This window comes from Peromyscus maniculatus, chromosome 1, assembly GCF_049852395.1.
Source record: "Peromyscus maniculatus bairdii isolate BWxNUB_F1_BW_parent chromosome 1, HU_Pman_BW_mat_3.1, whole genome shotgun sequence".
NCBI lineage: Eukaryota > Metazoa > Chordata > Mammalia > Rodentia > Cricetidae > Peromyscus > Peromyscus maniculatus.
This window is the reverse complement of record NC_134852.1, coordinates 190885206-190902929: the sequence shown is the minus strand read 5'-3', so window position 1 is coordinate 190902929 and position 17724 is coordinate 190885206. Positions and strand designations below refer to the sequence as shown.

The window sequence follows — 17724 nt, the reverse complement described above, 5'->3', positions numbered from 1 at the left end:
AAGTCACACACTTCTTACATTCCTTACTGCTTGGAAATTCAGTTAGCTATCACATTTCCAGGTAATGATGGTCCGTGTGTCAATAAAGATGCATTTAAATTACCATCTCACAATTTCAAACCATCTTGTGTCTCATAAATGTAAGTCAACACAATTTTCTCCATTATTAATGTTTTTTATTTCATTTGGTGCATTTAAAGTATTATTTTAAGTACGTTGGCTTCATTGAAGGGGTACACAACACACACACACACACACACACACACACACACACACACACAGTCTAAGAAAGGAAAGACCTTTGGCTATAAAGTGGAAGCTTCAAGATTTAAACTCCGCCTGTAAAGCTACAGGCCACAGTGGATGGCACAGCATGAAAAAGACTTGGGAATGCATCTCCAAAGCTAATGGACAAAGGCATTTTTCTGTCATCAGACAATCTCTAACTTCTCCACTCCCTATGTAGGCCTGTGTATATTTTATGACCTATATTGCTGCAGAGTCTACTTAGACTTAGACCTGAGACCTATCAATTGGAATATCTATTTCCCAATAACTATAAATGATTCCTCTAAGAACCGTATTTTGACAGATCTTGCTTTATCTTTTAAGTAAAGCAATAGAAATTCAGATTTTTTTTAAAAAAGAGTCAAGTTAATGAAATCATGGAAAGAAACAGGTGCACATACCTGTCATCTCAAGATTCAGGAGGCTAAGTCAAGAGGGTCGTGAGTTCAAGAACAAGCTAGGCCATATACATAGGAAGTTCCAGGCCTATGTGGGACCTATGCAGTAAGACCCTATATTAAAAACTCTTAAGGAGGACATGAAGGAAGGGAGGAAAAGTGATAAAAGAAATGCAAACTCTTACCAGACACCACTGGGCTTCAGACAGATGTTGGCTCGCACGTGGCCTTACGTCCATTGCTGACAGAGGTTCCATTAAATCCCCAAAAGGCCCTAAGAGCCTTGCTCTCTTCTGATTAACATGGTTCCAAGCAGCTGGCCCAATGTGGCCAGAAGGCAGGGTTCTCACGATTGCTCTTGTCCCAGTATACACAGACCTCTTAACTTCCCTGTCATTTTTGCAAAACCTTCTGACTAACAAAGTGGACCGTTCCTTCTTGCTTCTAAAAAAATCGTCTCCATCATCACAACTGTCAGAGAACTCCTCCAAAGGGCCCAGAAAAGTCTTGGCCGGTGGGCTGGGAGTAGAACCCTCCCTGCAAAGTCCCCCGCCTGAGCAGACATGGGGCTGCTGGTAGGAGCTTTCCAAGCACAGGTATTTGTCATGCAGCGAGCTGCAATGATCACACTGCAGTTGCCCGTTCTTATTGCCACAGTTTTTTGTGGGTTCCATTAGTTTACAAGCATAGGCTACGTAATTTTTCTTCGGCTGCCCCCCAGGAAGAGTAACACAATTTGCACAGTCATCCAAAATTAATTTTTCTGACAGGGTATGAAAAGCGTCCGACATTGTTCTGTCAGTTTCATAATGGAAATGAAATTCTGCCATGTTGCTGTCAGGGTGAGGTCCTCTGGTCTCCATGATTCCAGGCTCGTTTCCCAAAGGGCTCACATCCATAGGAGGGTCATCCATTTCCAGTTGAAGTCCAGGAAATGCCGTCCTTTCCAGTGGAGAAGAAATTCCAGTTTGCAAACGCAGGTCCTCTTCGGTGACAGAGTCGCAGGCTTCCCAAAGCTGGCTCTGAGGAAGGCCACCCTGGTGGCTTTGCAATGAGCTGTTGCAGTTCATGGCGTGGTTTCTCACAGAATCCGGGAGGTTTTGCTCCCAGCACTTTTCATTGTGGTTCTCGTCACTCATTATCTCCCCACTTGCTATTGAGAGGACCTTGAACAAATCACTTCTAGAAGGCTCGGCCTCAGGCTTGCTCCACCGTGAGATGGTATGAGGGATCTGGCCACTCTGCATGCCGGCACATGCCTTTGGAACACCAGCATCTGAGACCTCTTCACTCTTGTCCTCTGCCACTGCTGACTGGGCGGAAGCCACTTTCCTCTGAGTCACAGGGATGAGGACGGAAGCTGCCATTTCTTCGGAAGTCATTTTGACCAGCGTCCTTCAGTTACTCCTCTGGGTTCCCTTCCCTGGTGACCATGTCAAGATAGCAGATAATCCCACCTAATCCTGGTCTTTGGGAGAAACAAGGTGACAGTTCCTTTCATATTAAGAGGCAAACAGAACTTTCCAGTTGAAATTTCCTACTAGCACGGTTTGCTTTAGACCAGTGTTCCAAAACAGCAGGTCAGTTTTCCTTCCTCTGCTGTTCGAAGTTAATTTTTCAGAAGCATTTTGTTCAGGATCACATTTTGCGACTTGCGGTCTATTGTTAATGTGCAATGATTTAAAAATCCAGTTTGGATGTTTTCTGTTCCCTGTAAAAAAGGAAATAACATCAAACATTTATGGCATTAGATAGGTTTTTAAAGGGAGTTGATAATTTTTAGTTAATAGAAAATACAGGTCAATTCCAAGAACAGAGTTTTACAATCAAAAAGTTAGTTTTAATATTTTAAGCATTTATCACTTTGGCTGGACAATTCAAAACTCCTGCTTCTGAAGGGGGGGGGGCAGCAATGGAAGAGTATGAAGAATCCAGTTTATCCTGGTGCATTAAATAAAGTCTAAATAAGAAAAGAGAAAGACAAAAATAATGGTTTTCACACCGTGAACAGCCCAAACAGAATGTTGACAGCAGAATCAAGAGAGAAATGAAGTGAGCGCAGTGTAAAGAGCTGAGCTCACTGCTTAGAGTCTCCAGGCCCAGGCAGCAGAACCCAACAGTCTGTCTGAACAGAAGAGAAAAGGCTGCAGCTCCAGGAAGGCCGAAGGAGCTGGGTGATGAAACGAGATAGATAGATAGATAGATAGAAAGATAGATAGATAGATAGATAGATAGATAGATAGATAGATAGATAGATAGATGATAGATAGATAGATAGATAGATAGATAGATAGATAGATAGATAGATAGATAGATAGAGAGGGAGCTGCAGAGATAACACAAGAGACTTCTCATCAACAGGGCAAGCAAGGGAAGAGCAGAGTAAGAAGAAATGCTGTTAAGCAGAATTCTATACCCAGCAAATGTCTTCTACAAATGAAAATGAAGTAAGACCTTTTCCAGACGTGCAGAGCCGGAAGAATTCATCAAGTAGCAGAGTTAACTACAGAGAGTAATAAAGGAAGGCCCTGTGCAGAAGGAAAATTATAGAGATGGCTATATAAAGGAACTGGATAATATATATACATATATAACTATAACTATATATATATAAAACCAGTGTGTGGGGGGGGGGCTGGAGAGATGACTCAATGGTTAAGAGCACTGGCTGCTCTTCCAGAGGACCCAGGTTCAATTCCCAAACCCACATGGCAGCTTACAACTGTCTGTAAGTCAGTTCAAAGTGATCTGATACCCTCATAGAGACATAAATGCAGACAAAACACTAGCGCACACAAAACAAAGAGATAAAAATTATTTTTAAAAGGAGTAAATAGCCTAAACATATTAAATATGTGCATGATATTTTTCATTTTTTAAAATCTTAGCAAGATAATTGACCATTTAAAGCAAAATAGTAACTGTGTATTGTGAGATTTCTAAATGGCAGAGGTCAAAGAAAGGGACTAGGAACAATAATGCTATAAGGTTATTTCTACGTGAATCATTATATGGTTACTTAAAGGTAGACTAAAGATGTACACTCTGAATCCTAAAGAAATCACTTAGAAAAAATGTATTAAAACTAAAGACATTTAATTCAGTCAATTTTATTTATTTCTTTTAAATTTATTTATTTTTATTTTGTGTGCATTGGTGTTTTGCCTGCATGTATGTCTGTGTGAGGGTGTCAGATCTTGGAGTTATAGACAGTTATTAGCTGCCATGTGGGTACTAGGACATGAACCTGGGTCCTCTGGAAGAGCAGTGGGTGCTCTTAACCACTGAGCCATCTCTCCAGCCCCTTCAGTCAATTTTAAACATTTACAAAACCAAACAGTAAACAAGAGGTGAGACCAAAAGGGAACCAAGAGTGGATTTAAATATTCCAAAATGCATCTTTAGTCAACATTTCTAGTCTTTCCTCCCCCTCACACGTTACTCATGTAAGGAAAATATCCCTTTGGTTTCATTTGAGTAAGAAATTGTTCAGTATAATGTGAGTAGACATAAAAGAATGACTTATGACACTGCAGTATTTTAAGTGGCTTAGCTAGTTTAATGACTTAGTCTTTTTTCTTCAATCAAATTATTGAACCTTTTCCTTGTGTTGCACATTGTACTGTGGGGTGGACAGCCAGCACCTGCGTGCAACCCTATTAACAGAGAGAGTCAAATGTCTTCCAATGTGATGTGGAAGGTGCTGTTAGCAAGGCTCTTCCAGGCATGTTTGGACCAGAGAGGCCCATCAAAAGTAGACCCTTTCTTCCGAGACGCAGCCCCTCCTCCTGAGGCAACTCTTCTGAGGTCACCACCCACTGCCAACACCAGCTGGGCTGCCTTTCTCCTTGTCACGTGGATGTCACTCTTTTCCAAGGACACCTACCAACATGACTCCCTAAACATGAGCTGAACAAGGACAACACTAGACATACCAAAGCAGGTAGAGAAAAGTCCAGGAGGCCTCAACCCGACTCAAAGAGCAATAGGCAACTTAGGAACACTGAGAGCAGGAGACACAGCCTTCCAATTGGTGATCCAATACCAACTGCTCAGCCCTGGAAACACACATACAAATAACAGTGTACAGACTGAGCAGGTTATATTTTCTATATACAAATAAACATAAAATAACATCAAAAAGAGAGGCCATACATTTGAAAGAGGGCAGAGAGGAGTGATGTGGGAGGGTCTGAAGAGAGGAAAGGGTGAAATGTTGTAATTATATTATCATATCAATTTTTTTAAAGAATGAAAAAAATCAAAGTATGTATCCACAAACAGCTTTCTATTTCAAGAATGCTACAGACAACTTTAATGGGTTAGTTCACTAATCTGGATTCAGGGTCGTTGCTATACTCTAGTAAAGAGTTTTTGTTTCTGTGGACCTCTCTGGCACTTTGCTTCTTCCTCTTCTCATGTGGTCTTCATTTATCATGGTCTCTTATTTCTTGTTCTCCCTCTCTGTTTTTGATCCAGCTGGGATCTCCTGCTCCCCTAAGCTCTCTTTCCCTTGAACCTTGCCCTTCATTACCCCAACTCATGTCCAGGTTGTTCATGTAGATCTCATCCATTTCTCTGTCATTGGGCGATCCCTGAAATCCACAAAGATACCTCCACAATATACTACTGGCAATGGATGAGAGAAAGCTCGAACTGACCTACTCTGGTGATGGGATGGCCAAACACCCTAACTGTCGTGCTAGAAAACTCATCCAATGACTGAGGGTATCAGATGCAGAGATCTACAGCCAGGCCCCAGGTGGAGCTCCAGGAGTCCAATTGTCGAGAAAGAGGAGAGTTTGTATGAGCGAGAATTGTTGAGACCAAGAATGTAAAAAGCACAGGAAATAGCCAAACAAATGGAAACACATGAACTATGAACCAATAGCTGAGGAGCCCCCAACTGGATCAGGCCCTCTGGATAAGTGAGACAGTTGATTGGCTTGAACTGTTTGGGAGGCATCCAGGTAGTGGGACCGGGTCCTGTCATCAGTGCATGAGCTGGTTGTTTGGAACCTGGGGCTTATGCAGGGACACTTAGCTCAGCCTGGGAGGAGGGGACTGGACCTGCCTGGACTGAATCTACCAGGTTGAACTCAATCCCCAGGGGAGTCTTTGCCCTGGAGGAGATGGGAATGGGGGAGAAGGGAGGAAGACGGGGGGTGGGGGGTGGGGGTGGGGGGGGGTGGTAAGAGGACAAGGGAATCCGTGGCTGATATGTAAAATTAAATTAAATTATAAAATAAAAAATATAAATAAAAAAATAGTTTTTGTTTGCTTGGTTTTTGTTTGTTTGTTTTTTCCAAAGCCTTCAAATTGACAGCTGGTCCATGTTTTGTTTCCGGTTTTTGTTTTTTCATCTATGAGAAGGGTAAGTAATTCTAGGTAGCAGAAAGGAACAAACATTTTTGGTGCTAAGTCTTACGCTAAGTACAGCGCAATTAATATCTCGGTTCATTCTCACTCAACCCTGTGAAGTAAAAGTGAGGACTTTTAAGTAACAATGCTTTTGATACTCTTCTTTATGAAAGGTAGGGCATGGGTACACTAGTGACTTCCTTCTACCATACAGGACATAGGGGAAGTAACCTTGAGGACTTCTGAGACCAATAGGTCATGCTGCTCTAGGTCAGCTGCTGTTAGCCAGCCCCTGGTGAGAGTCACATGAGGGTATCATCTTGAGAGTGGCTCCTCCAGCCTCAGTCGAGGCTTCCAATGATTACCGTTGCAGACAGCACCTGCCACCTCACAAGAGAGCCTCAACCACATTGGGGCCCTCTCCCAAACCCTAACCACAGAGTTACAGGGAATAAAACATGTTTATTGCTTTGCGCCATAAATTTCGTTGTAGATTGTTACACAGCAACAGATAATACAAGAAAGTTCTGCTCTCTGTATTTGGAAGACTAGAAAACAAGACCCAGAAAAAGCTAAGTCAACTGATGGGAATGATGGAGACAAGATTCAAATCTAAGAAGCCTGACTCCAGAAACTCCTAACCATGAACTGTGCTGTTTCCTCCTCCATCCAGTCAGAGACCTCAGGGGCTCAGGTTCTGGTGTTTACAAAGACACACGGCTGATGGGAGTAGCCTATCTTTTATCTGAGTTTGTTTCAGAAGGCTGGAGATTATAGACAGCCCACTGAAGCAATGATCTTTGTTTTGCTTCCAGCTATATTCAGGAATGAGAAACATCACTGGGAACTGACTCCCCAGGCTTGGCACCATCTCAGGATATTCCTTTTTTTTTCAACAAATGTTTACTGAGTGCAAAATTAAATGAGGCAAGCATCTTGTCCTTGATTTCTTTATGAGCTAATAAATTACCAGTCAAGGTATGTTACAAACAGTGCTGTGTCAACACTGAGGAAGAACACCTAAAACAGATGGTGGGCATGAGGCAGGATTAATTTCCACAGTGGGTTTCCTGGAGATGATGATGATTGAGCTGCATTATTAAAGACAAGTAGGAGTCAGCAAAATGATGAGGTGCAGTGTACTTTTCAGAGAAGAGCAATGAGAATTGAAATGAACTAGAACAGCCAAGTACAGGGTCTGGGACCTCGGGTAAATATTTTACGGTCAGGTTTGAGTTTCTCACAGGCAAAATAGAAATATAATTGCCTTCAAAAATAAGGTTGTGAATGAAATGCTTTGAAAGATACCAAGTCAGAAGAGAAGTGTTTTTCTACAAAGAAAGGCCAAGCAAGGCTCAATGGCTCTGCTGTGGCGGTGACTTGATGTTGAATTTACTCTCAGAAGACAACCTTACACATAGTCTTTGCCAGGTCTGCTTGGGTTTCATTTCTGCTTTATAACCGGAATTAATTCCTTGAATATCAGTTTTGTGACCACCAATTGCTATCATTCTTGAATTACCGATATTAGGAAGAAACATCTGTGTTATATATGTCAAAAGTGGTTAGCCAATCAACAAGTACTAATTTCTACCTAGACCCTCTTAGGTAATCCTGGATTGACTTCCAAAGATATGGTCAAGGAATATCAGAATTAAAGTTACAGTGAGCATTATGATATTACCTAAACAAAATTAGAAGTACCGAAATGTGGACCATACTCTTAACAGATATGAAAAGCAAAAGGATGTAAAATAAGATTCATTTTTTAACATGGACATGTTTATGAGGAAGACTAGAAAAGGACCACCCCATGAGAGTTCAAGGGATGTATGGCCTTAGAATATGTAATATGGGGGGCGGGTGTCAAGGTAATGTGTCTAAGCTAGAGATTTATTAGAGGTAGAGAGTATGATTAGGGAAATGCATAACCAGAACAAAGCTATGGAGATACAAGCTATATCGGAAATCACAGACAAAGCAGTAAGATAAGAAAAACAGATAAAAGGTATAAAGAATTGGGGAATGACACAGAGGCAGATTGTAGCTTCAGAATAGGGGCATATCAGCCAAGAGCAGTGGTGCTCATGGTTTGTCATGGGCTAAAACGGGGTAGAAAACCACAGCCTGAGGCCCAAAGCTGGCTGGCCACCAGACGTTATAAATACAATTTTACTGCCACACAGACACATCTACTCATTTATGTCACACCTATGTCTGTTGTTACATTATAGCAGAAGAGTTGGGAAGTTGTGACACAGACCATGTGGTACACAAAGCCAAAAATATTTACCATCTGGCCCTTTATAAAAGAGGCTCACCAACCCTGTGCCAGGTAAATAATGAGATGATGAGCTGCGTGTTTAGAGCCAGAAAATGAAGTGGGAGTCCTGATCACTGTCTTCGCCTATCTGAAGTCTCAAGATGAATAAAAGCTTGCTTCATATTGTCTCCAAAGGCAGGAATAGGGCCAAAGCACATAAATTATTAGGAAGGAAGTCTTTGGCTCAGCCTAACAAAGAATTCCCTGTCTTGTGGAGCTGTTTAACAAAGGGGGAACCATCTTTGACGATGGCCTTCTTTAGATATTGGTAGAGGGATTTCAATAGAGCTGCAGTGCTGGTTGAGTGAATGGATGGCTGTCTATCAAATTTAATAATGGCTAATACTTAACAGAAGATGTACTGTGTGTAAAACGTTTTCAAACTGTAGTATATGTATACACACACACACACATACACTCATTTAATATTTGCAACAACACTATATCACCTTGGGTGGCAAAGAGTTCTAGTCGTGGTCCCTTCTCTCTCTGGAAATCTGTGCTCATAGTTATCCACAATAACATAATATCTGAATTTCAGGGCAAGGTTATAGCTAGCCCTTATAGCTAAATGTGGCCATGTGATTATGTTACAGTTAATGAGGTATAAGCAAAAATGGTTTGCAGCTTCTGAGAAATGTCCTTCAAGTACAGAGTACGCCCCTCTCCTCCCCTCCTTATTCTTCTCTGCTAGTCTGAGGAAAGATGTGATGGCTGGATCTGAAACAGCAGTTTTAGGTGACGAGATGAACATGAGAATTAAATGAAGTATGTTACATACTTGTAGGAAAATGTTGTTATGAAACCCAGCACCATGTACAATAAATATACACCAATAAATAAATAAATAAATAAATAAATAAATAAATAAATAAACCTTAGTTACCAGAAAACTGTCCGTTTTTGCACCTGTTACAGTGTGCATAGTTCAGATGGCTCTTGACCAGAAGACTAGCAACGATTTGACAGATGGGGGATTTGAGCTGGGACTTTACAGAAAGATAGCAATTATTTATAGCCATGGAGAGAAAAGAAGACTGAATAGAGGGAGCAGTGCACATAACACAAGACAAAGGAAGGGAGTACCCAAATGCAGAGCTGAGAGCTTGCCCAAAGTTCTCAAGAGAACATTTTATTCAGTCAATCAAAGTGAAAGGTACTCATCGATTTCACCATCGTGAGAGAAAACACGAAGGCGATTGTGAAAGATGGAAGCAGAACTTAGCAGTCTCACTTACATCCTTACAGAGTTGCTCTGAATGTCTGTGGATGACAGACAACCAACCTGGGAACAGTTGTTTGCTTATACATTCTCTTCCCCCAGGCTCACTATGCAAAGAGATTAAAGAAGGAATTTGTGCTCTCATGAGTCTGTCCTCCCTTTCTCTGTCACGTGCACACGGGGCATGTGGGTACAATGTGCACATGCCCACACACAAATACTGCATGGTACAAGTCGGTCCCCACTGCTTCTTCTTCCAAGTATTTGCAGCTCCACTCCCTCTTGACCTCCTTTCTCTGAACTATTACGATGGAAATTCCATAACTCACAGGAAATAAAGCTTTGAAACATTCCCCCAAGGCACTGGTGTACTCATCTGGGTCCTTGTCCAAGACCACAGAGGTTTAACCCCTCATGGCTTTAACATTCTCCACTAGAAATCTTTCAGTCTGAATGTCAGGTTTCTGACCCAAAGACCAAGATACCCAGACTTTATAGTCTGTGTATGTTAGGCTTGAGGAGTTGGCTGATATGTAGATGAGAATGCTACAGAAGTACTTTCCAACTCATAGAGTTGCCAAAAAATCAAAGTGGAGGTTCACAAAAAGGTTGTCTATGGTGATATTTTAATTGTACTGAAATGTGATTTTATTTGTATATTAATAAATAAAGTTGCCTGGGGGTCAGAGCTAATAGCAAGCCATAGCAGAGCTGGGCGTTCGTGGCGCATGCCTTTAATCCCAGCACTTGGTAGGCAGAGCTAGGTAGATCTCTGCGTGGTCAAGGATACAGCTAGCATTGGAGACACATGCCTTTAATCTCAATACCATAGAAGACCTGGAGGGCTGTACAACAGTGACGAGGCAGTCATGTGGTTGGGTTTACAACCAATGAGAAGGCAGAACAGAAAGTCTATATAAAGACAAACAGACAGGAAGTAGGTCTCTTTCAGAGAGGTCTCTTGGCTGAAGAGGCTAGCTGCAGCAGACAGGTAAGGCTCTTAGCTCTGATCTATTAGCTTTTCTTCTTTGCATTGGTTCTGTGTTTCTTATTTAATAAGACAGTTGGTTACATCTACAGTTGTCCATATTAAGTTAAGTCTCAGTTGTAAAAGTCACAAGGAAAGGAAGTCCTTCTCGTAAATACAGTCATCTCCCCAGAAATAATAAGAACTTAAGCATCCAGATTGAAGTCAAAAGAAGAATGGGATTTCAGTGCTACACTGCTCATGGGACTCATCTCCAGCATTGGGTTGTGACCCACTATACCCCGACATACACAAGGTTAACTCACAATGGAATACAGACCCAAAGAGAACATCCACATGGCAAAACTTCCAGAAGGAAGTTAATGACATTAAGACACAAATGACTTTCTTAGGGCACCAGAAGCACTAGCCATAAAGGTGAGAAAAGATGAAATCTTACTCAAAACTTGAAAAACTAAAAAGAAAAGCCACAGAAAAGGAACAGGTTTTAAAATATATTTGCCTGAAAAGGGTCTTGTATTTAGAATGTTTTTATTGATTCTTATTTATACAGATACAGTGTGTTCTGATCAAAAGCATTCCCCACTTCCTCCCTTCCAACTCCTTTGAGAACTAGCCCATTGCGTCTTCCTTCCAACTTCATGTACTCTTCTTTTTCTTTAAACCCACAGAGTCCAGTTAGTGTTGCCAGTGTGTGTGTGTGTGTGTGTGTGTGTGTGTGTGTGTGTGTGTGTGTATGTATGTGTGTGTGTGTGTATAGGGCCATCTACTAGAGCATGAGTAACCTACAAAGGGCCACATCCTAAAAGAAAACTGACTCCCTCCCCAACCCCAGCAGTCACAAACTGCTGAATAATTTTTTTTTAGGAACTACAATAACTCGGGGCTGAAGAGATGGCTCAGCAGTCACAGTGCTTGCTGATCTTCCAGAAGACCCGGAGTAGCTGAGAACTTACAGAGTGATCCACTGTTGGAGACAGAAAGAGAGAAAGACTGGGCCTGGGCTTTTGAAACCTCAAAGCCCACCCCCAGTGACATACCTCTTCCCCCAAACAGTTCTATCAACCACAGACCAAGCATTCAAATATATGAGCCTGTGGTGGCCATTCTCATTCAAACCACAACCAACAGCAAGCAACCTGCTTAACTGTAAGATATTGTGCTGAAATCTTTAAAGGCTCTCACAACAGGTTTCAGAGCCTGCCTCTACCACTTGCTTAACAGACTGATCTTGGACAACTCAGTCTCACTAAAGCCTTGGTTCTTCCATCTACAAAATGGAAAAAAAATTATTAGTTTCTCATGTAACCCTCACAATTAACCTTTGAAGTATTAACCCTTCAAAAAAAATTAGTATCTTTTCTTCTCATCACGATGAATACTTTCTGGAGTTATCTCATGCATCCTGATGTGGAATCATGTCTCTTTCATTTAAATTACTACCTAGAACTATAATTATAAAGGCTCAACAAATATTTGCTCACTTTCTACTGTGTGCAGATCATTTGTTTGCTAGGATGTAATTGTTTTCCTTAGCCTATACTGTAAGGTGACCAAATGACTCTGAAAGTGACTAGCACATTGTGAAGTCCCACACACGTTGACAAGGGGAGGCATAATCCCTGTATACAGGGCAAACTTAAATTACTACATAGTTATTTATGTAGTAATTATGAGCTAATGCCATAAATTACCAGATGTTACAGTCCAGACAGCCTGAGCATGGGGAGTTATTCCATTCAGTAATGCACACACGGGCTGTGGCTATTTGTATATACAACTTGTAATTCAAAAACACAGAGATAGGACCGACAGAGATCAGCATGGACCGGAGCCAACAAGGGGGGACCTCTCAGAGTATGGCAGATGCTTTGACAAGGGCCTACCCTAATGAGGAAGGCCAGGGAAAAAAACAGCAGAGTAGAGTGGAGTCCCAGTTATTTCTTACAGTTGAGACAGACAGAAGCTTCTGGACAGGCTTTAGACCATGGTTATCACGTTGCCCTTTCAGAGCATAATCTCAGCAGAGGCAGCAGAACTCAACAGGCACTGGACAGTTCCCACTCCTGGGAAAGGCAGCACATTTTGGAAACACAGACACTGAAGAGAAATAAAAAGCAGGAAGGGCCCGAAACTGTTACCTTAAAGGCTTTGCATTACACGTCCCATAAGCTTCCCCAGAAGCCAGCTGCCACCAATTACCTGGTATAACTACAGGTTCCTATTATAAGTGACTTTTAATTAATTGACAGGTAACATCAACACATCCATTTGCTGAATGTTTCTTCAAGCTAGCATTCTTACAAGTCATTCTTCAATTACTCTGAGTGTCTTCCAAAGAATTAAAAATACATGTGATGAAAACTCAGCCTGGATGAGATAAATTCAACAGAAGTGTTCTCCTCTAGCTTGCTCTCACATTACAGTTTCTCAGTAAGATGATCCCTATTTCATCAAAAGAAGGTAGGAACCGGCTTCTGCAAACTTTACTTCATGGTTGTGCCTGCTGAGCCCTCTTCTGTGGGTCCCCGATGAGGATGCCTAAGTTATACTTCATCATCACACCAAGCAAGATATTTCCCAGATTAAATAACTCCCCAGTCTCATGGGAGTTCTCCCACAAAGCCCTGGCAGATGGGAGGCATTTTAACCCACATATTTAGTGCATTCCATTTCGAGCCATGCTCTACTTCAAACCCGTGTTCTACTTAATGCTAGCACCAATGAAGGCACTGAGGGTCCCTCTAGTCAACAAGCTAAAAAAAAAATTTGCTCCTGCTGCTCGTGGATGCCACCAATGACCTCAAATGCTGGGTGGATGCCCAGGCCAACAGCTGACTCAAACAGTTGATGTCATTCTCAAGACTTGTTTTGAGTACAGTTAAAAATGCAAATAGAACACCTCGTTAAAACTCAAAGTTCATTTTAGCTGTGTGCCTCTGTGATGAGAGGCAACATTATTCATACTTCTTACCTGACTTGGGGAGAAGGGACAATGAAATTTGGGGTTCCTGTTATTTTGTTTGGGGTCTCTTGTTTGTTCCTCTTCAGGCTAATACTTTGGCACTTTTGCTATTATTCAAGATGGTGTAACCCCAAGGTAAATATACAGAGAGCTGTTTGCAGAGTTCACAGTCTGAAGTCAGCCGGTGGCTCCAGCCTGTGCTGCCAGCCTTCAGGTCCATCCCAAGGCTCCAGCAAGAGTGGGGGACAGGGGTACCCAGGAGGTAGGTGGGGAGATGGGGCTAGGATGTAGCAAATCCCAAGCCCTGGGTGGTGCTGGCTCCTCTCCAAGTTAATCATGTTGTGGCTAGGAAGACTAGGCTCCTAATCTAGGAAGTACAGGGAATATGGTTGTTCTCAGAACCACTCTGTCACTATTTCAAACAGCAATTGTGATTATATGGTGCCAGGGATTTGATTTTTTAAAGGCCGCTTCTAAAAAGCTATTCTACCACATTTCACACCAATTTCTTAACAAAAGAAAAAAGAAAAGGAAAAGAAACCTATACAAATTATAAAAGTAGTACATGTTTACTGCAGAAATTTTTAAAACAAACAACACAAAATACCTGATAGGTGAAAGGAAAGATACTGCCCATAACACTGACTATATTATATCCTCCCCCTAAACATGTACAATCCCTATAAACAGTAGCATTATATTTCTAGATACGGTAGTAGATAATGCCATTATATTCTCTAAAAGAATAGTTTGGGGTATAATAAAATCCGAAGAAACACCAACACTTTCTTTCTTTTCCTTTTTGTTTTTTTTTGGGGGGGGAGAATTTAGGGGGCTGTTGTTTTTTGTTGTTGTTTTTGTTGTTGTTTGTTTATGAGACAGAATTTCTCTGTGTAGCCTTAGCTGTCATGGAACTTGCTCTGTAGACTAGACTGACCTCAAACTCAGAGATCTGCCTGCCTCTGCCTCCTGACTACTGAGATTAAAGGTGTGCACTACCACCACCACCCAGTAACCATTTCTTTACCAAAGTTATAAATGCCCCTGTCAAGAGCAGGAGATCATGGAAAATCACACTGCCTTGCCTTCCTAAAATCACACACGGGCTCCCTTGTTTTGTGTTTGTAAACATTGTTTCCTCTTTGAAGTTACAACAGGTTCCCACATTTCTTACAAGCATTGGACAATCAACAGCTATGATTCACTCATTCGCTCATACAATATATTTTTTTAAAGTTTGAGACAGAGTCTTGTCCTGTAGCCCAGGCTGGTCCCAAAGGGAGCCTACTATCTGAGCTCAAGGGATCCTCCTGCCTCCTTGTAAGGTAGTTAAGACCAAAGTTGTACCCAGCTAAGTGACTGACTAACAACTATTTTATGAATCATTTGTGTCAGACCATATAACAGGAAATGAGTACAAAATGTTCCACAAAAGTATTCTGATGGGGCCAGGGAAGACAGCTCAGTTGGTATAAAGTACTTGCCTAGGGATAATAGCTGAATCCTCAGTATTCATGTAAAACAATGGGTGTGGTAGCATGTACTTGTGATCCAGTGATGGGGAGGCAGAGGCAGGCAGATTGCTGGAACTCACTGGTCAGCTAGCCTAGGCTAACTGGTAAGTTCCAGGTCACAGTTAATAGACCCTGTCTTTAAAAAAAAAAGTGCTTGTGGTCAGTGGCTGTGAAATGACACCTGAGGATGGTTGAGCTCTGGCTTGCACATGCTTACACCCACATGTGGGTGTAACACACACACACACACACACACACACACACACACTCACACACACACACACTGTTTAACTGATATTTATCAAAGGTATATTTGCTAGATTCAGATGACATTTCATATTAAATTAGGAGAAGCCACTGTTGGAGCTGATGTGACCAAGGCTAGCCTGTCCCATCTACCAACAGACATCCACTTCACTCAAGGTGGTCCAGCCCCAATTCCCTGAGTCTGGCCTAGTGACCTCTTTTGTGTTCTGTCCATCACTCCCAAGCCCCTCTGCCTTTCTTCCTGCCAAGTTGCATTCTACCAAGGTTTTCTGATCAGAGTCTATGAGGGTCCCTCTCAAACTATTTCAGAATCCAAACATCCAGAACATTCTCAGACAACGCTGAAGGTCCTTGTTCCCAGTGAGACTGTAGCAGGTGTCCAGGACAGGGGCCAGCACCCATTTCATTTCTCACTTCCCACAGCCCAGCAATATAGGCACCACTGATAGTCACACCTGAATCTATCCCGGGAAAGACTTTTAAGAACAGCACCCTGGGAGAGGGAGAGTCGGTGGATGGCCACACCCATGAGTGTATGGGCAGCACAAACTGAACTCAGTCATGAAGGGAAAAACAAACAAAAACAGAACGTGAAGTTGGGAGGGATAAAGGGTGGATTCAGGGGAGAGTTAGAGGGAAATACAATCAAATTACATTATATGCATGTATATGTATGAAATTCTCAAAGAATAAAAATGTATCCTTCAAAACAAGAAGCACTCTATCCTCTGAACTGTAGGCATATCTTTTTTCTACAGCAATGAATGACCTTACCTGCTGCCCTGTCCAGGGTGAGATATACAGATCTAGTTTCAGACTTCTACATGTGGATAACCAACCATCTTTTGTGGCATCATTCATTGAAGAGGCTATCTTTTCTCCAATGTAAGTTTTTAACACCCTTTTTGAGGATTAGATGGCTGTAGCTGGGTAAGTTTATTCTGGGTCCTCAATTCTATTCTATTGATCTATGTGTCCATTTCTAGACCAGTGACATACTGGTTTTGTTACTATAAGTCTACAGTGTAATTTAAAAACTGATCTTAAATTGTGTTGTGACACCTCTCTGCTTAGGATTGCTTTGATTATTCATGGTCTTTAATGATTCCACATAAAATTTGGGGTTGTTATCTCAGGTTCTGTGAAGAAAGTCACGGAGATTTTTTTTCATGGGGTTTGCACTGAATCTGTAGATTATTTTTGATAATATGGTCATTTTCACAATGTTAATTCTCCTAATCCATATTCATGGGAAGTCTTTCCACAGTTTTAATAAATTAGTTAATGAACTGAATAAACAGTTATCAAAGGAAGAAATACAAATAGCCAGTACATATTTGAAAATGTATAAAACATCCTTAATCTCCAAGAAAACACAAATTTAAAATGACATTGAGATTCTAGTCAAGCAGTAGTGGTGCACATCTTTAATCCCAGCACTCAGGAGGCAGAGGCAGGCAGGTCTCTGTGAGTTCAAGGCCAGCCTGGTTTACAGAGCGAGTTCCAGGACAGCCAGGGCTGTAACACAGAGAAACCCTGTCTAAAACAAACAAAACAAAAAATGACATTGAAATTCTACTTCATTCCAGTCAAATGGCTATCATTAAAAAAAAAAAAACTAGTAACAGGGGTTAGGAAAATGATCCTGTGGGCAAACACCTTCTGAGCAAGTATGAGGACCTGAATTCAGATCCACCATGCCCACATAAAGAGCTGGGTGTGGTCATAGACAACTATTAATTTTGGCTGTCTCCACTGGGGAAGTGGAGACAGAAAGACCCACAGGGCTAACTGGCCAGACAATCTAACACTTTGACGAACTCTATATTCACTGAGAGACTGTGTCTCAAAAAATAATGTGGAGAGTACACTTACATGCACATGTACACACAAACACACACACACACACACACACACATGCACGCATAATGTCGTGTTCTGAATGAGAAATGCCTCCCATAGGCTCATGGATTTGAACACTCGGTCCCCACTTAGTGGCCACTGCTTGTTGCAGAAAGTTATGGAACCTTTAGGGTGTGGAGACTTACTGGAGGAGGTGGATCACTGGGGGCAGGCTTTGGGGTTTTATAGCCTGCCCTTTCTTCCTCCCTGCTTCCTGTGTGCAGATGAAAACGTCATCAGTCAGCTTCTTGCTTCTGCTACATGCAATCACTGACTGCTGTCATCCCTTCCATGCCATGGCGGACTCTATCCCTCTCGAACCGCAGACCACAACAATCCCTTCTGTTACCTCCCTGCTTTTGGTCATGGCATTTTATCATAACAACAGAAAAATGACTAATACACATGAGAGATAAAGAGACAGAGACAGAGAGTCAGAGAGAGACAGAGAGAAAGAAAAAAACAAAGACAACACATGCTGACGAAGATGTGGGGG

General features: G+C 41.8%; 1 protein-coding gene across 3 annotated transcripts in view; it reads right to left on the bottom strand.

Annotated features, from left to right (window-relative positions):
* Positions 1–17724, bottom strand: part of Plce1 (phospholipase C epsilon 1) — a 302775-nt gene that overhangs the window by 260229 nt on the left and 24822 nt on the right. For all 3 annotated transcript variants that reach the window (XM_042263101.2, XM_076563017.1, XM_076563016.1), the window contains exon 2: positions 872–2397. In XM_042263101.2, coding sequence (XP_042119035.2) covers positions 872–2068 — 1197 coding nt within the window. In that variant the 5' untranslated portion in view covers positions 2069–2397. The remainder of the gene's footprint in view (positions 1–871; positions 2398–17724) is intronic.